This window comes from Polypterus senegalus, chromosome 1 (assembly GCF_016835505.1).
Source record: "Polypterus senegalus isolate Bchr_013 chromosome 1, ASM1683550v1, whole genome shotgun sequence".
In the NCBI taxonomy this organism is placed as follows: domain Eukaryota; kingdom Metazoa; phylum Chordata; class Cladistia; order Polypteriformes; family Polypteridae; genus Polypterus; species Polypterus senegalus.
This window is the reverse complement of record NC_053154.1, coordinates 41,628,176-41,652,937: the sequence shown is the minus strand read 5'-3', so window position 1 is coordinate 41,652,937 and position 24,762 is coordinate 41,628,176. Positions and strand designations below refer to the sequence as shown.

The following is a 24,762-nucleotide window of genomic DNA, read 5'->3' as shown; positions in this document are numbered from 1 at the left end:
ATACATGTGTATCTACAAACACAATAGAAAATAAACAAAACATAAACTCTAATGCTTGGGCTGAAAGGATATCTTTGTCTTGTAAAGAGGGTGCCGTTTTATGCTTCTTGTTCCATGAATTAAAAAAACTTTAAAATAATAATAATAACTGTATTTAGTACCTTGTCATACATTTACATGCAACTCAAGGTGCTTTCCACAGATTATTCAAAAAAACAAAGATGTAGCACATTTACTTGGATTATTATCAATAATTAATACCCTGATAATTTCTAATAAATGTAAGTATACTAAATACAAAATCAACCAGGTATTGTTTTTTATTTGTTTTTATTATTTTTATTAATTTTATTGCAATCCATAAAAAGCAATCAAGTTTTTACAAAAAGAAAAATAGAGTTAAGAACAGATCGATCCCCACCCTTAACCAGGTATTATTAAGCCAAATTTAACCAGTAAGTGCAAAACAAACCTTCACTCTTATCAGAATAATGTTTTCTATTTAAAATATTTATACATTTATACATTAAGGTTGACAATAGAACAACCAGATCTAATTAATATATAAAGATGTAGATACGTACTATATCTATTTTACCTAGGCAAGCCATTTAGTAGAAAGTATGTGTATGTGTGTATGTATGTGTGTGCGTTTGTGTATGTATATATACTGTATATATATATTTTTTTTTGCTGCTCTAGACTTTAAATAATTTAGCAAGATTTCTGGTATTTTAGCTATAAAGTAAAGCTTTTGCATTGATATGTTTTTCAGAACCAGCAATTTTTAAGTTCAGTTGCCAGGATTTCGATGTGTGTGTGTTGGGATGGATGTCTGTATATGTTTGATGTCACATAAGCTGGTACCACATCACGTGACTTTTACCTATAGGATTTGTCACACTTGCCAACAGCTGCTGATGTCATCGTCAGACCATGTCAATTTAGATGACTGAAAATCACTAGGTCTGTCAAATTTAAGGCCATGTCACATTACACAACTTTTCCAACATTTTTCAGTCGTAATCTTCGTTTGCATAATCTTAGCGAGTCGGGGGCAGTTTGTGGCAAGCTTTCATGAAAGCCAGTCACAGAGCCAGTGTCTCACTCCAACTAGTCCGCAGCCAACCCCTCCAGTTGTAGTCATGGGGGTATGCGCTTTTTTTTTTTATAGAGATACAGGTATGCATACAGAAAGAAAATGACACTTTACATGGCTTTTTTTTTTTCCAGTGTAAACTGGTGCAGTAAATATCCACACACAACAGAAGTACCCACACAGATGTTTGGTGGAGTGTGCACTGACTCAGAATTCGGCTATGTGTGGTGATGTTACGTCTGCACTCTCGCCAAGCTTCTCTGAGACAGGAAATTTCTCAACAGACTCACTTTCTTTTCGTCTAGCAAGAAAGAGACAGCCTGTTGCAGGGTTTTCGAGACTCGGCAAAAGTGTAGGCACAGCGTTAAGTATTTTTTGTATTGCATTGTCATCTTCAATGGTCATTCTTGGTAGAAAAACCACTGAAATTTACATTTTGTTAAAAAATCAGTGTCGTATAAATATTTGTCTGGACCAACAAAAAGTATTCATTATTCTGAAAATGTTGTTACTTTGGTATTGCTATAATGGGACTTAACTTAATATGCATCAATTAGGAATAAGGAATTCTTTTGAATATGTAAAGAGTCACAAGCCTGGAAGCATTCCTTTACACAAAATGCTGCGGGGATGTGGAACCAACTACCAAGCCAAATAACTTTTAAATAGATTTGGATGGAGTATGGGGCAAACTTCAGTATTAGTTAAGCAAATTAGTTTGATGGACTGTATAATCTCCTCAATCTTCAAGCATATTGTGTCTAAGGAATAGAATTCCTCTTTGAATTAGTCAGATACTTGAGACTTTTGTCAAGGGCTACACATGAGGCAGGAGGACATCCTGTTATAGGGAAGACGATGAGCCCTTGCTGAGCAAAGATACAAAATATGAAACTGCTGCTTATAATCAAAAAGGTGTCATTTCTTACTGGGTTGTTATGTACTTGCACATCTGATCTTTAATTCACTTCCTCTCTACTTATCCCACTCCTGCATGCATAAGTTTAGGAGATCGTTGATAGATGATTTATAAATGGTTTGGTCCATCAAGCGTTGAAAAAATGAATTAATATTCACTGATTACTTCTAGACCAGACATCTTAAATTCTATAAACTACTAGCTTGAATTTAATGTACAAGGGGGTACCCAAAAATTTCCCTAAAGTTTTGAAGAAAAACAAAACACCTTTATTATAAAACTTACAGTAACTCCCTTTCAGTATCCTTTCATTCCAGTTAACATTTCCTGTACTCTTCCCATGGGCTCACCACCTATGGGAGGGGCCAAGGAGGTTGGGTGCAGTGTGAGTTGGGTGGTGGCCAAAGGCAGGGTCCTTGGTGGTCCGATCCTCAGCTACAGAAGCTGGCTCTTGGGACCTGGAATGTCACCTCTCTGAAGGGGAAGGAGCCTGAGCTGGTGCACAAGGTCGAGAGCTTCTGGCTAGATATAGTCAGACTCACCTCGACGCACAGCTTGGACTCTGGAACCAATCTCCTTGAGAGGGGCTGGACTCTCTACCACTCTGGAGTTGCCCCTGGTGAGAGGCGCCGAGCAGGTGTGGGCATACTTATTGCCTCCCGACTTGGAGCCTGTGCATTGGGGTTTACCCCGGTGGACGAGAGGGTGGCCTCCATCCACCTTCGTGTGGGGGGAAGGGTCCTGACTGTTGTTTGTGCATATGCGCCGAACGGCAGTTTGGAGTATCCACCCTTTTTGGAGTCTCTGGGGGTGCTAGAGGGCATACCTTCTGGGGATTCCCTCGTTTTGCTGGGAGACTTCAATGCTCACGTGGGCAATGACAGTGAGACCTGGAAGGGCGTGATTGGGAGGAATGGCCCCCCCGATCTGAACCCAAGCGGTATTTTGTTATTGGACTTCTGTGCTCGTCACGGATTGTCCATAGCGAACACCATGTTCAAGTATAAGTGGGGGAAGATGCCGGTCAGACCTGGTAGGCCCAAACGTGTTGTGAGGGTCTGCTGAGAACGGCTGGCAGAGTCCCCTGTCAGAATTAGCTTCAACTCCCACCTCCAGCAGAACTTCAACCACGTCCCGAGGGAGGTGGGGGACATTGAGTCCGAATGGGCCATGTTCCGTGCCTCTATTGTTGAGGCGGCTGACTGGAGTTGTGGCCACAAGGTGGCCGGTGCCTGTCGTGGCGGCAATCCCTGAACCTGTTGGTGGACACCGGCGGTGAGGGATGCCGTCAAGCTGAAGAAGGAGTCCTATAGGACCTTTTTGTGTTGTGGGTCTCTGGAGGTAGCCGATAGGTACTGGCAGGCCAAGCGAATGCGGCTTCGGTTGTTGCTGAGGCAAAACCTCGGGCATGGGAGGAGTTTGGAAGGCCATGGAGAACGACTTTCGGACGGCTTTGAGGAGATTCTGGTCCACCATCCGGCGTCTCAGGAGGGGGAAGCAGTGCAGTGTCAACACCGTATATGATGGGGATGGTGTGCTGCTGACCTCGACTTGGGACGTTGTGGGTCGGTGGGGAGTACTTCGAAGACCTCCTCAATCCCACTAACATGCCTTCCAATGAGGAAGCAGAGCCTGGGGACTCTGAGGTGGGCTCTCCCATCTCTGGGACTGAAGTCACCGAGGTGGTCAAAAAACTCCTTGGTGGCAGGGCCCCGGGGGTGGATGAGATACGCCCGGAGTTCCTTAAGACTCTGGATGCTGTAGGACTGTCTTTGTTGACACATCTCTGCAACATCGCATGGACATCAGGGACAGTGCCTCTGGATTGGCAGACCGGGGTGGTGGTCCCCCTCTTTAAAAAGGGGGACCGGAGGGTGTGTTCCAACTATAGAGGGATCACACTCCTCAGCCTCCCTGGAAAAGTCTATTCGGGGGTTCTGGAGAGGAGGGTCCGTCGGATAGTCGAACCTCGGATTCAGGAGGAACAGTGTGGTTTTCGGTCCTGGTCGGAACAGTGGACCAGCTCTACACCCTTAACAGAATCCTGGAGGGTGCATGGGAGTTTGCCCAACAAGTCTACATGTGTTTTGTGAACTTGGAAAAGGTGTTAGACCGTGTCCCTCGGGGAATACTGTGGGGGGAGCTCCGGGAGTATGGGGTACCGGACCCCCTGATAAGGGCTGTTCAGTCCCTGTACAACCGGTGTCAGAGCTTGGTCCGCATTGCCGGCAGTAAGTCAAGCCCGTTTCCAGTGAGAGTTGGACTCCGCCAAGGCTGTCCTTTGTCACCGATTCTGTTCATAACTTTTATGGACAGAATTTCCAGGCGCAGCCAGGGTGTTGAAGGTGTCCGGTTTGGTGGACTCAGGATTGGGTCACTGCTTTTTGCAGATGATGTTGTCCTGTTTGCTTCATCAGGCCGTGATCTTCAGCTCTGTCTGGAGCGGTTCGCAGCTGAGTGTGAAGCGGCTGGGATGAGAATCAGCACCTCCAAATCCGAGACCATGGTCCTCAGCCGGAGTGCCCTCTCAGGACTGGGGGTGAGATCCTGCCCCAAGTGGAGGAGTTCAAGTATCTCGGGGTCTTGTTCACGAGTGAGGGAAGAATGGACCGTGAGATCGACAGGCAGATCGGTGCGGCATCCACAGTGATGCGGGCTCTACATCAGTCTGTCGTGGTCGAAAAGGAGCTGAGCCGTAAGGCAAAGCTCTCAATTTACCAGTCGATCTACGTTCCTACCCTCACCTATGGTCATGAGCTATGGGTAGTGACTGAAAGAATGAGATCGCGAATACAAGCGGCTGAAATGAGTTTCCTCCACAGGTTGTCTGGGTTTTCCCTTAAAGATAGGGTGAGAAGCTCAGTCATCTGGGAGGGGTTCAGAGTAGAGCCGCTACTCCTCCGCATCGAGAGGAGTCAGATGAGGTGGCTCTGGCATCTGATCAGGATGCCTCCTGGACGCCTCCCTGGTGAAGTGTTCCGGGCACGTCCAACCGGGGAAGACCCAGGACACACTGGAGGGACTATGTCTCCCAGCTGGCCTGGGAACACCTTGGGATTCTCCCGGAAGAGCTGGAAGAAGTGGCCGGGGAGAGGGAAGTCTGGACCTCTCTGCTTAAGCTGCTACCCCCGCGACCCGACCTCGGATAAGCGGAAGAGGATGGATGGATGGATTTATTTCCTGTACTGTACTTACTTTTTATCACCATGTCTAGGGCCTCTGGTATTTTTTCCTATATTTCACATTGTCTCTTGAAAATCTGCTCTGATGGCTTAGAAAATTGCCAAAGCCAACTTGTGCAATTGTAGAATAATTAGCAGAAATACGTACTTGGTCAACTCAGCACAGTGCTAGTTGGTAGACTGATTAACCAGGTTTATAGGCAAACGATACCTAGCAGCATATTCAATAACTACACCATACTCTTGCATGATTCCAGGAATTTTGAGGTCCCCCTTAGTATTATGATTAATATTTCCTTTTCAGATACAACTAGTGAAGATGGCAGTAGTTTGTTCTGCCAAAACATTATTTTTAAATTTTGATACTTTGTGTTTTTAGTGTTTTTCCATTCAGTATTTTTGTTCTAAATAAAACTGACCTTTGAACGTGCTACTTATTTTCCTCTTATGGTTCTGTTACTAATCTCTTCTTTTCTTATCCATTTTAATATTAGCTCTAAGAAACATTGTTATGCCCCTACAATATCTAGTGCTTGTTTTTCTGAACTATAGTTTCTCACTCAAACAGAAATAGCTAAAAGATCATTATTTACTGAACTTTCATTTACTTTTTCTTTTCCTTAGGATGGTGGTTGCACATGTCCCGGGGATGTTGCCAAGGCTTTTGGTATGTTTCATTCTCTGTAAAATTAATTTTGTGGGGTTTTATTATGCTGACCTATCTGTTTAAATGACTAGGGAAACAGAGTTGGTATGCATTGATATTTGTTTCCATTTTAGAAAAGAAAACAATAGCTATAAACCATATTAATTAGTAACAAGCTACATCTCATGGTTGTTGGTTTTATTCATACACTGTAATGTAAAAAGCAATAAAATGAAGCATATGAAAAGTTTGAGTTTGATATTTGGAAGCCCCATAGAATTCACCAAGAGAATAGTACAAAACAAAACAATGCTTCATTGTACAATATTGTGATTTCTGGTGACAGCACTAATGAGTTCTCCTACAACTTGGTCTTTAATTGATTAAGACTACTTGGTTATTGTCAAGTTTTATGTGCTGGCACTGAAAGGGGAGGAGCTGAAGACAAGGTGACGATGACATCAATGCTCATCTTAAACCAAGCCTCTTCCAGTATATGGGAGAAAGTAGAATATAGGTTATGAAGATGGGCTGACTGAGTGAGAGATAGATAGATGGTCAAGCCTTAAAAAACAGAAGTTAAGAGGCCTGGTCCAATGTTTAAATCCATTGTCCTAGGTACATGGCCACTGGTGAGTCTCAGGAAGAATTCTGCCTTAGAATGGATGATAAAGTTAGGGAAATTGAGTGCAGATGGATCATCTCCTGACCCTAAGTAAGCAGTATGGGGCACAGACATTGGCTTGAATGTGCAAGCAGTGGACATGGCAGAGAAAAGATCTTTGGAGCCATATGAAAGGTAGCCATTGAGGACAGGAACAGCGGTGTTGGTGGGTAGCTGAGAAAATCTATTGCCTCCTGTAAACGTTGTGTGAGTGAGCGGGAGAAGACCTTGTGTTTCACAATGTATTGGGCTACCAGCATATTAGTGATGATAAAATGTCACCTGAAAATTGCCATTTTAAAATCCCATGCAAAATGAAGATCTGTCAGCATAGCATACCATGCTATTTTCAAAGCCTACTTAATCCAGAGCAGGCTCCTGAGCAGGATTGTGAGGGGCTGGAGTCTATCTCAGAAAGCATATAGGGTACAAAGCACAAAAAATCCTAGGACAGGGCACCAGTTAATCACAGGATGAACACACTCATGTCTAAACAAGAAATACTGAACACCAATAAAGCACAAATGGCAAATGAATATTTATAAATATCCAATTTTGGTTCAAAGGGCAAAGTGGACAATAGGTAATTGACATAATTCATGGTAATGATGACAACTACTCCAAAATAGCAAGGTATACAAGTTCACACACCCTTTAATTTGTTGCTTTGGAGAGTTGGAGCCTTCAGGTTCCAAAGAAAAGTGCAACCTACACATGTGCACACTTGAGCAAAGGTATGCCCAGAACACTATAGGGTCCAAAGGCTGCCCTTGCAACCTAGAAACAGGCTAGCAGTGCGAGGTACAAAAAAATCCATATACTCCAGAAATAAATGTTTCTCTATATAGGAAATCTCATTGAGCATATCATGGACAAATTTGAAAATTTTGATTATGATAAGTAAGTTGACTTTGTTGTTAACATTTTAGCAATATATTCAATTATTGAAACAAGTTCATTACTTATTCAGTTACTCCAGTAATTACACCAGTGCTCCAATTGCAGGGATGCCTCTGTCTTAGAAATAATTTAATGATGCAAGGATATAACTGTCTTATGTAATTTAAATTAAATAACACCTAATATTTTAGATGTATTCCCTTCTGTTTCATTATATCAAAATCCCTGGTCTCTCTTTGTAGTTGGGCATGAGCATAATTCCATACTTTATCAGTTTTTTTAGTTTATTGCCACAAGCAATGAAGAAAATATAAACTGTTCAGTTGAAAGAGTTACCCATAAAGGCACTATGGTTCAAACACACATGCACACAAAAGAAAGAAAACAACAACAACAACATTTATTTATATAGCACATTTTCATACAAACAGTAGCTCAAAGTGCTTTACATATTAAAGAATAGAAAAATGAAAGACATAATTATAAAAAATAAATCAACATTAACATCGAATAAAACAAACATAATTCAGCTCACATAAAATGTATTTACTATATGATACTGTTTATTATTATTTTATAATGTTTGGGATCCATGGGGGATTCTCTTGAGTTGCCATGAGCCCCAAATAATGTCAGGAAGCCAAACTATTCAAAAATGAATAATCTTATTTTAGGGGTGATCATTCTGACTAATTCTGATATTTCAATATTCAAAAGGGTAATACATTTGGTCAACTGGAAAAAAAACAAAAATAAATCCCACCTTTCAAGGATATTAGAGTACAAAGTTAATCAAAAAGATTGAGCCTAATATTGACAACTTTCATATTTCGTTTCTTCTTGGGTACAGCAAACTGTTATTCGAGAGAATTTGCCAGACTCTTCAGTCCTATGTAATTCAACTTTGAACTGGTTGAAATGTTACATGGAAGTCTTGCATTACAGATTTGGCACATAACCACAGTGTGTTTTCTTCATCAAAATACTGCATTTTTGACTTTTTTTTTTAACCGGATTTCCTATAATTAAATAAAATTGCAATACCTAAATAGTGATTTTGATATTTGAACTGGCACCCGGGTATTTGTCTGTGTATTTCAGCACCCACACACGCGCCTAATTTATTTATACAAAAAAACAAAACCAGAAGGATATACAGTAGTTTAACTTGAGACACAAGATACAGAGTAAGCAGAAAAAACGAAGCAAAAAACTTTTCTTTTTCATAGGGTGGCTAGCCCACTTTCCTACCTTTGTTCTCCTCCTGTTTCCACCCTCTGTTTATCTGTTATCTGTCTCCAATCCACCAGTCAAGTTAATGCCACTAGCACTCCTTCTAACTCCACTCAGCAGTGGACTGACTGAATGGGGCTTTTAAGTTTTTCTTCTCTATCCTTGTAGTCACCCCTACTACCAGTTTTTCCACGGTTCACCGCATCACTTATGTCTACTGTATGATGTAGCTCCTCAGTTTAGAGTTTCCATGGCTAGAGAACACTCTACCAGGGATGTTCTAAAGCTCAGCTGCTGTTCTCTACCCAGCTGCCTAAAGCCCCAGTCTTGACCCTATGTTAATTAGTGTTCTTACTAGGGAATCCATTCCCCAAGCTTGGGATTCCCGGACATTTTTCATTCCCGCATTCCTGGGAATGAAACTGCTGTAATTCCCGGGATCGGCTAAGCTCGCATATGTAGCGTGTAAAAATCGATCAAGAAATAACAGAGTTATAGTTGAAAATAATTAAGTAGCACGGTTTTTTGGCCCACGGTGCAGTGTTTTGCAGATTCATTCAGTCAAACAGCAGTAGTCGTCAATCTCCCGGCTCTGACTAAGACTGAGAATAGTGGACTGGGAGGAGTCTGCACTCAGCAGCTCACAAATGCCGGGACAGGGCAGACTTCATTGACGTCTGTCAGACAACAGCTTTGAACAGCAACTTGAAATTGCAATGTCTCAGTCTGTTGCATCCGCATTATCTGTGCCAAGAAACTTGCCATCACAGAATGATGACAAGAAACTGGATGCATCAGTAAAAGATGAAATGGTGGTGTTTCAGAGCAACAGCAAGCGCGGGCGTTATTTAGAACAAGTGTATCAGTATCTGAACAGGTAGATCACGTTGCATTCAAAAACATTTTTTTTAAACGTTAGTCTATCATATATCCTCCCTATGGCATTTGCCACTTGATTGACATACAGGGTGGCCAGTCTGAGATCTCTTTCCTTCTAACACACTGGTCATCCCACAAGCACCCATACAATCAGATTGCGAATTCAGACTATGAATGCCATGAATGTAATTACACCAATCTACATGCTGTCAAATACACGAACCACATGCCATGGAGCAACGTAAAGGGCGAAACACGTGTCGCGTACTCTTTGCATTATTTGACAGTAAAACTATGCTATATATCAGGGGTCCTCAATCACGGTCCTGGAGGGCCGCAGTGGCTGCAGGTTTTTGCTCCAACCCAATTGCTTAATAAGAAGCACTTATTGCTCGAGTAACACTTCTGCTTCACTTTAGTTGTCTTGCTTGTTAAGATTTTGAACTCTTATTGCTTATTTTAGTCTTAAGCAGCTGTATTCTTAGTTTTAATTGCACCTAATTAGCAATAACATGCAAATGACAAAAGAGACCAGCATTTCTCCATTTAGCTTGTTACCATTTACACCCGTGTGTGTTTATCATGTACTGTTGGGTTTAATTAAATACTTGGAAGGAAAGTGAAGAGAAAAAAGTGAAGGACTGAGTATTACTCATCCATTTCAGCCTTCAAATCATTTGGATGATATAATTTAAAAGGGGAAAAAAATCTAGGATATGAGAATTACCTGACTTTACCGAGTTAAAGCACTAATAAGCCATGCAAATAAATTATTGGCAAGGATTGCTTTCTAATTAAGCAACCGGGCTAGAACGAAAACCTGCGGCCCTCCAGGACTGTGATTGAGGACCCCTGCTATAAATATATATATATATATATATATATATATATATATATATATATATATATATATATAAATAAATATAATATAGCATTTTTAATGTAGGTAGATCATTTCGCTTGGTCATTTTAAAAGTGGCTCGCAAGCTGAAAAAGTGTGGGCACCCCTGAACTAGATACATGTACTTATATGACAACATGAACTGCTTGTAGTTAAGGTTAGTCTTTTATTGGTGTCAACATATTGCAGTAGTTTTATTAAAAAATAAGTGTCGGTCATTCTAAAACCGTTCACATGTGAGATGCCCGTGCACTGTGTCATTCCCAGGAATGACCTGCGGGGTTCCAGAATTACCGGGAATGGATAAACTCGTCTGGGAATGGATTCCCTAGTTCTTACTTTGTCTTTTTTCTCTTTCTTCATCATGTAAAGCACTTTGAGCTACATTATTTGTATGAAAATGTGCTATATAAATAAATGTTGTTGTTGACCCTTGTCATATGGTTAATCTTTAAACCACTTAAATTGTTTCCCTCATAGTCCAGAGCTGACTGCATTAAACTGTCTGTTAAAGCACTGATTACATCAGTAGCCTGATAGACAGAAAAGATGTAAATTTACACTTCATAAATTAATCTGCTTCTTGCCTCTAAAAGTGGACTTTTTACTGAAGACTATATTTTTGACAGTAATAACTAGTGACTTCTGTGAAGTGGGAACACCATTGGCAGCTATTGCACTGGGGAATTAAAGGGTGTTACAGCTGACTAACATCTACAATGAAGCAATATTGTTTGCTTAAGAATATATCCAAAATGTTATATGTTATATTTCATTAGTTCAGTGTTTAAGGTTTTTATCAGGCTGCACACATGTACTGTGATTAGTGCTGCTGCCTTCTTAGACTAGTTACACACTGTGTTGTCCCACCCATCCCCATGTCTGCATGAATTTTTCTTTGCATACTCTGTTTTGTGCCATCAGAAGACATAGAGAAATGGCAACTTTAAAATAATCAAGTATACCTGTCAGTGTGGTAATTCTCAGTGGCAGGTGCCCCATCCATGACTGGAACGTGAATGTAATCATTTATGAGCAGGTTTGTAGTAATCACAACAGTTCTCATGCTATGATTCACTGCAATGCCTTAAAATTAAGTCCAGCATGCTGTCTAAAATATTTTGTGATCTTTATATCTCAAGTTACTGTACATTCGTATCTGAGCATAACATTTTAAAAGAGGTTAGTTTTATTGATTATTTTTGTTTAAAAACTTTTAGCTCTGAGTAAATAAAAAGTATTAGAATGTCAATTCTCTAATGTAGAATTTGTAATTGATTTCTTTTTCAATCCAAATTTAATTTCTAATAGAATATAATCTTAGCTAAATTATTGTCAAAGGAGTGAAGAGCTGTTACAGCAGCATTTGAAATTTGACACTTGACACATTGTAATTTAACACTTTTGTACATATCCATGCTGTTAAGGTGAAAAAATAAAACATACCTTGGATCTCCATGCTCAGACTAATTTCTACCTTGACATTTTATCTTTGTCTTCTGTGGTGAAATTTCTTACCCACAGAAGGTTTAGCATATGTTGCTAAAAGTGACTACATCTCAAAACAGAGTTTGATTTGGAAGATGAGATTTATCCACGAAATTAATGGAAATCTCATAGTGCACTAGAAAAAGCAATGTTCTTTTAAGGAAGAGTGATTATGGATACATGACAAAACATTTTAAACATTATATGAAGCGAGTTGGGTGGCGCAGTGGTAGCGCTGCTGCCTCGCAGTAAGGAGACCTCGGTTCGCTGCCTGGGGTCTCCCTGTGTGGAGTTTGCATGTTCTCCCCGTGTCTGCGTGGGTTTCCTCCCACAGTCCAAAGACATGCAGGTTAGGTGGATTAGCGATCCTAAATTGTCCCTAGTGTGTGTGTGTGTGTTTGTGTGTGTCCTGCGGTGGGTTGGTGCCCTGCCTGGGATTTGTTCCTGCCTTGCGTCCTGTGTTGGCTGGGATTGGCTCCAGCAGACCCCCGTGACCCTGTGTTAGGATATAGCGGGTTGGATGACTGCCTGCCTGACTGACTGAAGCGAGTCCTTTCTCAGTGTTTTGTTACTGTGACTAATCATTTTCTTGAGTAGCTATTGAGGTGCATTGAAACAATTGACATATATGTTGTAAATATTTTGTGGCTTTTATGTATGTGCTTTGCATATACTGTAATTTTACTGTATCACAAGATTTAACATGATATTTTATACATATTCAGTGCATTACAGTGCTTTGATATCTTTTGTGTTTTCCTGTTATGATTGCAAAGTCATTTTTTTAAATGTTTACAATGTTTAAAATGCTATGAAAGTTTATATTAATACAGTGTTGTTCTCAAGGTTCAAGAACACTACTCAGATCACCTAATAACTTATCAGGCAGTATATAGAGAAAATAAATCAAACAAAACCATAAAGAACCTAGAAAATTATATTGTGTACTGAGAAATGTCAGACGACAAAATGCTGTGGCCATAACTATAATGGTAAACTAGATAAGCACATGCCATAAAAATCTGCAATATAGTGCATTTAACAAAAATATATATTTTTTGTGCTGTGAAACTGAATTTCTGCTTTGTTACAAAAGATTATTTTTATTTTTATCTACTGTTCTTTTTATCATTTGTATTTAGATGTGCAATTTTCATTTTTGAATATGCTCAGGTGTAAATAATGGATGCACTGAATTACATTTTATAAAATATTTACTGTAGTGCTATTAGTAATGACTGCATTGAAAATGCTTTAAAATATTAAAAAAGCAGGTGGGAAACATAACATTTATTTCTTTATTTCCACTTTTTTCAGTTCATAGATGCAATGCTCTAGAGCTTTTTATTTCCAGCCACTACAGGTACAATTGGAGTATATTCGACCTGGAGCGTAGGTTCATTGCAGTATAAATTAGGGTTGAGATTTTGACCACATGTAATGAGTTATCCCAGTACTTGCGTCAAGATGGGAAAATATTGTAATTTATATAAATGGTTTCAATATTAAACATTTTTATTCAATTCCATCATATGTTATAATTTTTTAATGCATTTTTTTATTTGACTAAAGTTAAAATTGAAATCATATTCCCACAGGCAAAAATGAGGCAAGCTGTCACGTATAATAAATTCTTGACTCAATTTATCTCACTTAAATATTTTTTAATTGTGAAAATGCAGTTACGGTACATAACACACATTAGGACATCATCTAAACTTGGCCGCGGGTTACTTCTTTGTACATTTCCATGGTGCAGTTCCTTGTGTGTGTTAATAAGGAAACAAAGTTTGTATTTGCTTTGCTGTTTTCATTTTATCTTATAATTCTGTCAACTTTAATGCTTCTGACTTTATTACAACCAGTTTAGAAAAAGTAAAGAAAAACAAGTTGAAAAAGATGAAAGTGTGTACCTAAGAAATTAAAAAAAACTAAAGTTTACTAGCATTCACTCTTTATTTCAGTGGACGGTATGTGATCAGAGAATGAAAGCTTTGAGTGTATTTGTGTCTTCACTAGTGACTGTCTGTCTATAGTCAATGGCACCTTTGCAGTACTTTAGCACAGACTGAAAAAGAATTGGTGCCAGTGATAAACGTGAACCAACACATCGTCCCAAATGGATTGCACAGATAATGACATTTTATACAAGTGAAAATGGGAAACTGCAGACGTTTATTTCAATAAAATTATTTTAGACAAGTCACTTTAAATTAGTGTATTTTTTTCTTTATAAAAAACATTGGTATTTAATGTACACTTTGTTAGTAATGAAAATAAAGCAACATTTGAATTGCAGTGACTTTCTACATTTTTTAAAAATGGCTTTGTTCTAGGAATGTTTGTTTGCATTTTCTTTTCTCACACATACGAAGCTCCTTCCCCGTAGGAAAAGACAAATAATCACCTAATTAAAGAGTACAGTGAATACAAAGTTACCCAAATAACATATATGTACCACATGGCACCATTAGGTCCATATTTAAAGAAGTTTAAAAGGAAGGGGACTCTCTTTCATCTTCTCTAAACACACAGTGACAAAGATGATGAGGAATAACAAAAAGGAATGAAAGGACAACAGCTGGAAAACAGTGTTACTAGATCTTCAAATCCAGTATTAGATAGTACATCAATGCGGAAGGCCAAGTTAGTCTACGTCCACACTACTATGTTTTCATTAAAAAACAGCATTCTTAAATCAAACAAATCTGTATCTGTAGTAGTGTTGTTTATGACAGATGACACATATGATGTAGACTTTTGCCTACATTGGTTATGTGCACATTGGTGAAAAGATTCTAAACGACCAGTAAATTATTAGACTTGTGTGCATGTATGCATCATTCAGACTGTTCAGAACTCCCATTTCAATGCATACAGGTAAGAAACACATCAAGTACCATGGAAAGAGAGTCTTCATTGTCCACTGTATGGGAATATATATTATTATTTTTTCCTTGAACGGTGACCACTCAGGGAATGAGAGGTCGTAATTGACAGGATCCAGTCAGAGCTGGGCTAGTTATACAGTACGCTAAAAACAAATCGGAGCACATTTAGAGTAGGTGTTTAAAAACTCACAGAGCCAGCATTTTTAGAAGTACATGACTCTGAAGAGTGTTTTTAAAAGTCTTTATTTTTGAAGGTTGAAAATGCCGGGAAGTGTGGACAAAAGGCAAAAATAGAGACCAGTGTCTAATTTTAAAAAAAAAGTAGTATGGACAGGGCTTAGAATTTTTTGTCCTGAAAAAGCACTTACTGATGATAAGTAACAGTAAGTCTATGGAGGGTAGTGCTGTACATCAGACACTACTGAGACTTTGTTTGGAAGCAGCAGCAGATGACTGCAAAATGCATCCTTTAGTCATTTACACTTTAAGCAATTCTGGCGTTGGAAAAAGTAAGCGTCTAACTGTTGATGTTGAAGGGAGAATTTAGCTGTCATTGGCTATCAATAATAATAAAATGCAAAAAATTCTTAATATGTCCATATGCTCTGCACAAAACAATTTCTCTACCATAATAATGCAACTGATGAGTTAAAGGTTTATCTATGAAAAGACAGTGATTGAAAATATCTTAAAATTAACAAACTACTGACTGAAAGCAAAACCTACGTCCTCGATTGAAAACAGTAGTCTGTAAACAGAGCAAAGTTACATTCGGGACAGATGAGAGGAATTTTAGAGGATCCATTTCAGTGTTCTCCGGCTTTATTAATCATTGTAGGAACAGATTTAGTGCTGTACACTGTGCCAGAAAATGTTCAACTAAATATTTTACTCAGGAACTCCAAACTAATACTATTTATTTATTATTGCAGCAAAGTAATTGTGCTAAAATACTGTAGCACTTCAATTTTTAGGCATAAATACACTACTGTATTTTTTACTGTAGTTTTAGAACACCTCAGTGTTTCTTCAAATTTAAAAGTTGAAAGACAACAAATGACCTAAAATGGAGAAGAGGTCAGCAGTAAACTGCCAGAGGTAAAAATTTAAAGTTTAGAATAGAAATTTTAGAATAATATTAATATTTTAGAGGGGAAACCCCTCAGATTTTATATGCAAGAAATTCACATTTCACAATTCTGATGCCAGTATGTACGGACACTGAAACATACAAGAGATGCCCAGAATGTTTTGCTTTGATACGAATTTATTATAGAATTGTTTTCACATAATCATAGGATAGGAATATGCATTTGGTATACAAATCATTATTTTACACACTCCTTCTGTCACTCTGACTCTTGCACTCACAGTATTCTTGAGTAATCTCATCCCTATGCAGTTTTTCCTCACAGATAGTAACATTGAGGGCTCCAGAGAGCGGGGTATTTGAGGAAGGAGAAGGAGAAGAACCCGAGTTTTGTGACTGCCTACAGTGTTTAAAGCACACATCACCACATGATGCCATTTTGAGAGCCTACAGTGCATAAGCTGTGAAACTCACTGTTCTACAGTGTTGCACTAGCAGGGAAGAAATTGCAAATTAGCCACAGGATAATTTGAAGACATTATTGGAATTGTTGCAAAATGTTTGGATAAAGTTCCTATTATAGAGACTTGTTGCAAAATGTTTGGATAAAGTTCCTATTATAGAGACCTAAAAGATTTGCATATGGCAAAACTTAATTGTGTCCTATGCAATCAATTTCTTGTGTCTTGTAGTTAATTTAGACAAACTTACATAGATCTGTTTTCACTTTTTCATTACATAGTATCTTTCTTTTGATCAGTGTCAAAAAAGCCAAGTTAATTCCATTGGGAGTCGATCTTGTATATCAATAAAATGCAAAACATTCTTCAGGGGTGAATGCTTTGTTTAGGTACTGTATGCTACGTCAGTTAAAATATTCAGAATAATTGTAAGACGGACTATTGAGCACATTGATTATTCTGCATGATGTTGCATTAGACTAATAAAAAAAACTCCTAAGCAATGATGCTTACATTTTCCATCTAGTGCTCTCAAGTAGATGACAAATTTAATCTTTTGAATGGCTGACCTCATTACATAATAGAGTTTAGAGTTCTGGCTACCTTACAACTTTCAACGTTCACAAAAAAAAAAAGTGAAATAAATATTTGTTTTTCATGCAATACGTACCTTGAAAAGGACAAATTTGACCATGATATCAAAAATAGCAAAACATAGGCATGAAATTATGAAAAAAAAAATGTTCCAGAGTGATGTTGCAGATGCGTTGTTCAATGCTTGCTAGCCTCGGTGTACTTAAAGTGTATCTGATGTTCATATTTTTGTAGGCGCAGGAGCTGATTTTGTTATGCTGGGGGGCATGCTGGCTGGGCACACACAAAGTGGAGGGGAGACCATTGAAAAAGATGGAAAAAAGTTCAAACTTTTTTATGGAATGAGCTCAGAGACAGCAATGAAGAGACACGCAGGTGGTGTTGCCGATTATAGGTGGGTCTCATTTTGGTTTCATTTACTGGCATCTTTATTCTTGTTTTTGGTTATTATATAGTTATAGTTTATTTCTCATAGCTAAACTCTACCAAACTTGGTTTAAATAACAGGCAGCCATGATGATTTTTTTTGCATTTTGGATTGTCTTCTTGCACTATCATTGTCATGTTTACTTTCAGGTTTATAACAGTTTTGTTATCTAGCCAAATGTGAATGCTAACTGTATATATTATACACATATTAATACAGTTAAATGTATCAGTTAGTCATCTGATTCAACCAAATGTACTGGGCTGTTTAGTAAACAAGGTATTAAAAGTGTGGCCCAGGTATTGTACAGGGCAGTCCAGATCTAATTATGCAGAACCAAATCGTCTGGATGACTCTGATTTATGAGGGGACGATTCCAGTTCGGCGCAAAGACGATTCTTCATGTCGTCAGTTCGCACACTTCTCGATGGTCCGGGATTTTCCATGTAATAAACTTAATAAGTTATATAGTGTAATGAAAATTGCATAATTAGATCTGGACCACCCTATAGTCCTGTTGACTTACCTAATGGTGAGAGTCATCTATGAATTGTATCATCCACTTCCAAAACTGTTCAACCCCTAGAATATGGAACTATGTCCAGCTGAAAAAACGAATTTATAGGGTGGATGTAATTACTTCAGACACATTGTCTACACATTCAAAGTCAAAGTGAGATGGGTTGGAGATTGATTCATCTCCTTATAGTTAGTGAAACTACCTTTTCTTTTCTTAGGGCTTCAGAAGGAAAAACAGTGCAGGTGCCTTTTAAGGGAGATGCTGAGGAAACCATAAAGGATATCCTGGGAGGGCTGAGATCTACCTGCACTTATGTAGGTGCCTCAAAGCTGAAAGAATTGAGCAGAAGGACAACATTCATTCGAGTCACTCAGCAGCTGAACACGGTGTTTGGAGAAGGATCACAGCAGTAACGATTACGACATCTGCAAAGCTTCTTAGGAAGATACCTTGACCCCTTGCTACATATATTTTATCTTCTTAGCTGCTTTTCTGTTGCTGTTGTCAGGTTCAGCCTTTAACATCTTAACAGTCCTAAGATTTATACAAGCCAAATAACCTCTACTGTTATTGAAGTGTTGTTCAAATCACCGGCCCAAATACACAAATTCTGAAGAATGTTCCAAACAGAAATAGTGTACAAGTTTGAAAATAGAGAACTTATTTTAGACTTGTATGCTTTCTATTGTCTAGGCTGGGTATTGTCATGCCTGTTGGTTTGATCTATTTTACTAGAATGCTTCCTGAATTTTTGTGAGATGCCTTGATATACAGTATACATATATGATAACTATATGTATATGGTCAATAGGTTCATTATTGTCATGTGTTCAGAGTACAGTGAAATTCTTATACATATATTTGTCTATATCATTTTTCCAGGACATGCAAAGGCATTCGTTTTTTACTCCTTGTATGCCATCCCACTGTAGCATGTTCTTGTTGTGATGCATTTTATATGAGAGGCCTATTTGATATAAGAATGGCATTGTGTATATTTATTTATTTATTTGTATAATGGAGCGCTGCTGGTAGGCCAGGGATATGGCAACAAAAACAACAGAATGTTCTTTTCATATTTCCATGCATATGGCATTTTGTTCAGGGAAACAGTTGGGTTGTAATCTCTGCTCACCAGGCAGCTAGAGTGATGCACACTAGTTTGAGTATCTGATTGTGCTGTATCTTGTAAACGAGATAACATCGTAAATTAATAAAACATATAAATTCCTCACATTATAATTAGTAACACTGGATTCTGTATTTAGGGTACTCCTACTGGCTTAATGGTTACCCGGAGATACAGTATATCGTAGGTGGAAAGCAACACTAAAACTTCACCTATACTCTGGAGCCATATTTGAACTGAAGCAGCTTGAAAAACAACATCTCTGAAAATGTTTGGGTTATTGTTTCCTCTTAAGAAAAGATTTGTGGCTTACAGTATGTTACAGTCAACTTAAAACCACATATTGTGTGTGTATATCAATCAGTCAGTTTCCTTTACCTGTCTGATTCACTATCAGGGACATACGGGATTTTTAACTTTATTCTGGCACCAGCTGTGAATGGGGCACCCTTGGCCCCTGTTGATGGCATATTTCACAGAACAGACCTACTCGAATAACTAACAGACCAACTGGCCAGCTGTATTACAGAGAACACATTCAGGCTCACCCAGAGCATTTCAAAGTAACGCTTGTCTAACATAATACATTACATTTGGCATGCAGCCTCCTAACTCGGATCGCTCCCTGCCTTGCGCCTTCATCACTACAGCTGCTGTGTAGATAATGTCCTCTGGTCTGATTTTTTTTTTTCAGTGGTGGCTGAGGATCTGTTCAAGGTCAGTCATTCAAAACACTTTGTACGCATGTTTCAGTTCAGTTTATTTACAGATTTAGACAGGTAGCAGGGATGTATTTTATAAAGCAATGTATTACACACATTATTCTGAAGTTTTTGTACTCGACTGTAATGAGAGGTTGGAGCGTAATAATCCATAAATTGAAGACCCACTCAAGCTTTGCAATGAGCTCTGGAACTGAGAGTTGAAAAGCAAATGTTCTAAGACACCCTGAACTTGGGACATTTGGCCTGACAGTGGAAAAGCAGCTATTGATTTGTTAGTTGCCCCTTTAAGTCATTGATGATGATCGAGGGTATCACAGGTCACAGTATCCTTTGTAACGAGTTATCACAGGTCACAGTATCCTTTGTAACGAGTCTTAACAATTAGTACAACAGTTACCAGAAATGCCCCGTGACCCTGTAGTTAGGATATAGCGGGTTGGATAATGGATGAGTGGAAGTTACCTGAAATCTTTAGGGTTGGGACCTTAATTCATTATGACAGATGATTGGTTAAACTTTTTGTATATCTTCCTGTCAGTGTTCCAGAAATAATAATAATGTTACTTAATAAAAAAAAAAATGCTGAAATTATTTGTGTTGGTAAAGGGGACCATCTGTGTTAAACCACTGCTGATGTGCAATATCCTGTTGGACCAATGAACTTGACCGTTGTATAATAATTGTGCACAATGTACTATTCAGACTGCCTTTGTTTTTATGGATGAGACTGACAGATAGAATGTGTCTACATGCACTGAAAGTGTAACCTTTTATCAATATTAATGTAAGCCCCAAAAAGTATGAGCTATAAATTAGACTTTTAGAAACGGCTTAAGCTTCTGCAGTGTTAGAGATTCTGTTGCTTTATGTGGAAGGTCACATGTTACATTAAAGCATTTGTACGCTTTGTTTAGTCTTTCATTGTCATGACTACTTTGAGCAAATACAATCCCTGTGCCTTTCTCCAGCTTGTTTGGCAAGCTTCATGAGCCCCTACAAAAGGTCAGTTTACTTTAATAACAGTATTCTCTCTCTCTCTCTCTCTCTCTCTCTCCTGCTGCCTTTAATATCATTAGGTTTGTTTGTTTAAAATAAGTTTTTTATGGGGGGTGGGCTGGGGTGGGGGTTAGTAGTTGTAAACCATTTCAGGCAAAAGTGGGATGGCAATGGAAGTGATTGTTGGGATGTGGAATGTAACTTCTCTTGCAGGGAAGGAGCTGGAGCTTGTGCAGGATTTTGATAAATACCAAGTATAAATAGTTGGACACAATGTCCACCCAGAGTATTGTTTCTGAAGCCAGACTTCTTACTCAATAGTGGTACTCTGGAGAGGTCCCAGGGAACACCTGCAAGCTCCACACTATCCACTGAGCTTGATCCAGCAGATGAGATGGTCACTTCACTTCGACTTCAAGCTACAGAGAGAAGCACATAAGACTGTTTGTTATTTAAATGACTGCACTAAGTGACAACTCGAGTGTTTGGCCTTTTTAGAGATGTTGTATTCAGTGCTTGAAAGGGTCCCATCGATGGACTCTGCAGTCCTACTGGGGGATTTCAGTCCAGAATGGAAGGGAAAATTGTGAGGAATGAGTTTCCTGGCCTGAACCCACTTGGCAATAATGGATTTAGTGTGTTAGGCATTTATTTATTAGTTTGATATACTTAATTATATCTGTGAAGAAATGGATTATTTATTAAAAAATGCAACAATATTCATAAGGATACTTCATAATAGAGGACTTTCAGCCAACAGTCCACACATATTATTTTCAGGTTTAAGACCATATGTTCTGAACATTGTAGTAAGGAGAAGTGCTGAAGTGTCAACAGATTACCTACTCAGATGGAGTACCCAGTGGAAGCTCCTGCAAACCTAAATGGGAAGTGAAGGTTTCCTGTGAAGAGGTAGGAAGTGCCTCTGTTTAGGATGAGTTCAACTCTCGCCTCCAGAAGATAGGGACGTTGTGTCTGAATGGACCATATTTAAGACCGCAACACTGAATGTAGCTGTAAGACGCTGTAGTGTAAAGGTGGTTGTTGCCTGTCATGGTAGCAGTTCTAGATCCTATCGTGGACAATAGCAGTAAGACTGGCTGTCAAGTTTTTAACTTTGAGGAACTCTTAAACCTGGTGGGCCTGCCCTCCTGTGAGGAAGTGCCAGAATCATTAGTTTAGGTCAAGTTCTTCTCAGTGGCTAAGGCCGCTGTGGTGATTTAAAAAGCTCAATATGCAGCGGGGTGGCTGAGGCCTGACCACAACTGCTGAATGCACTGGGTACTGTGGGAGTGTTTCCTTTTAGACTGGCAGACTAGAGTGGTCTTTGCTGCCTGGTTTATGGTTTTCAAAGAATAACAAGGCAACACCCAAGGATTGGAGAGAATCCAGACTGGAAATCTAAGTACCGCACATTTACAGTTGGCAGATAAAGTTGATCTCGAGTGCAGACTGGTACAGTTGGCAAACGAGTGCAAAGTGGTGGTGAAGAAAATCCGCTCCTCTAAATGAGAGGTTATTCAAGTAAGAGGTGAGAAACTACCCCAAGTAGAGGAGTTCAAGGACCTGAGGGTCTTTTTAATAACTAAGGGAAGAGGAAACCGAAACTGACAAACAATTCAGAGCATTGGCAGGAGTGTGGACATTGCGGCAGGTGGTTTTGGTAAAGCAAGTACTAATGTCTTCTCCAGAATATTTTGGTTTACCAGGCTACATCCATATTCTCACCTTAGGGGGGCCCTGGGGAGTGACTGAGAGTGTGACCATACGTGGCCAAAATAAGGTTCCAGTACAGAACTGGTGAGCTCACTCACTGCTTGGGGCAGAAGCGTAGTAACGTAGGAGGACTTTGCAGTAGCTGGGCATGACGTAGAGGAGAGAAGACTCTGGGCCTGTTGAGGTAGCACCAAATCCCTCTGCTGGACTGGCAGTGTCTGGGATTTCTTTAGGAGATTTTGGAAGATAATGGCTGAAGATAAGATGCTCTGGTTAGCCTAATTTGGCATGTTGCTATAGACAACTTCATCAAGCCAGAGAAGTGTGATGACGACGATGATGATGATGATGATGATATTTAATAACGTAATATTGCAATGAGCTACAATTCATTCAACAGGAGATACTGGTTGTTTTGATATGAAATTTTAGATATCAAAATTTATAAAGGTGAAATCAAAATTTAAACTCACATTTTTAAAGCAGGATATAAAATGTAACCTTTTATGAAATCTTAAGTTTTGAAACCTTGGTATGAAATTTCCAAATGATAGTCTTGTGTTCCGTGCCACACTGATTACTTGTGCTCATTGATGCATGTATCCACTTCACTTTAGTTCATTTTCCAAATTAAACTCTCACACACATTTAAAACATTATGCAGGAGTTCACATGGAGATACGTTTGTTTAAATAGTTAATCAGTACAATTTTAACAGAGTTAATATTTTCAGCAGAGATGTACAGTATACATAATATCCCAGTGAAATGATCCTTCTGTTGTGTCTTTTAAGAATGTAATTTAGGAACTGCAAAATTAGCTTAATCCTTATTTATTTCCAAGAATTCTTACTATAAACGGTGTTTTCATTGGCACACGTTTGATATTAACTGGCTCATCACTTGAATGGCATGGCCTGTCTTGAGTATTGTTGGTCACCACATCCCTCCGTCCATGGCCACAACACACCCATCTTCTGATGGCCACTTCCAGTATGATAATGCACCACGTCACAAGTGTCGTCTCAAACTGGTGTTCATGAAGATGACAATGAGCCGAGTGTTCTTCAGTGGCCTTCCCAGCCACCGGATCTGAATGTGGTGGAACAGGAGATTCGCAGCAGACAAATCTGCAGAAATTGTGTGATGCAGTCATGTCAGCATCAACCCGAATCTGAAAGAAATGTCTCCTACATCCAGTGGAATCCATGCAATGAAGATTTGAGGCTGTTTTAAAATCAACAGGAGGCCCTCCCAAGTATTAGGATAGTGGTTGTAATAATTACCCCAGTAAGTGGATATTTTGATACTGAAAAGGAGAAATTAAAAGGTAAAAAGGTTCGCTATACATTGCCAGTCTCACCCTGTGCATTCCTTGTCTCGGACACTGGCGGACTTTTGGCCAAGTTGACAGTTCGTCTGCACACTATTATGTCAAACCTGCTTAATCCAATTTAGAAACATGGCGAGCACGAGCTTATCCTGGACTGGGTGTCAGTCCCGCAGGCCCGCTCACTCTCACAGGGCCAATTTGAATTGACAGTTATCATAACCTGTGGGAGGACAACTGGAGCGGCTGGAGGTAAAGACACACAGGGAGGATATTCAGACTCCCAACAGACAACGACCAGATGTAAGATTCAAACCGAGAACGCTGACATATGAGGTCTGTGCTACTCACGGCACCATCAGGAAGTGTAGCGTTTTATTTTTTCCATATACATAAATGTAAAGCGACTTGTTAATCTTTTTTTTTCACATTTTGTTATAGCTAATTTATATTGTATATATTTTATATACTATATATATATATAAGTGGGTTGGCACCCTGCCCAGGATTGGTTCCTGCCTTGTGCCCTGTGTTGGCTGGGATTGGCTCCAGCAGACCCCCGTGACCCTGTATTCGGTTTCAGCGGGTTAGAAAATGGATGGATGGATGGATATATATATATATATGCTGTATATATAAACAGGGGTGGGCACAATTTGTTTACAGTTGTTAGAATGGAAAACGACATGCAGGTTACGATTATTAAGAATTTCACAATTGCACAGTGACTAAGGTACAATCTCTTTGAGTGCTCAAATCGCCAGCCTTCATTATTTACACATTCTTGTAGACTACCTGCTACACTCAAACACACTTTAATAATAAGACAAATAATATGAATAAATAATACAATAATTAATAAATGAATAAATAATAATACAAGAATAAACTCAGTTCCGCGTACTCACACCTGCATACACACGCGCACACACCAATCGGCCACAGCATTAAACTCACCTGCACAATACTATGT

The 24,762-nt window shown here is 39.0% G+C and overlaps 1 protein-coding gene across 2 annotated transcripts in view; it reads left to right on the top strand.

The window, feature by feature from the left end:
• LOC120525540 (GMP reductase 2) overlaps nucleotides 1-20,657 on the top strand; it is a 49,454-nt gene extending 28,797 nt beyond the window's left edge. For both annotated transcript variants that reach the window (XM_039747925.1, XM_039747933.1), the window contains 3 exons: nucleotides 5,825-5,867; nucleotides 17,182-17,341; nucleotides 18,112-20,657. In XM_039747925.1, the coding sequence (XP_039603859.1) occupies nucleotides 5,825-5,867; nucleotides 17,182-17,341; nucleotides 18,112-18,307 (399 nt within the window). In that variant the 3' untranslated portion in view covers nucleotides 18,308-20,657. The remainder of the gene's footprint in view (nucleotides 1-5,824; nucleotides 5,868-17,181; nucleotides 17,342-18,111) is intronic.
• Nucleotides 20,658-24,762: the final 4,105 nt, after the last annotated feature.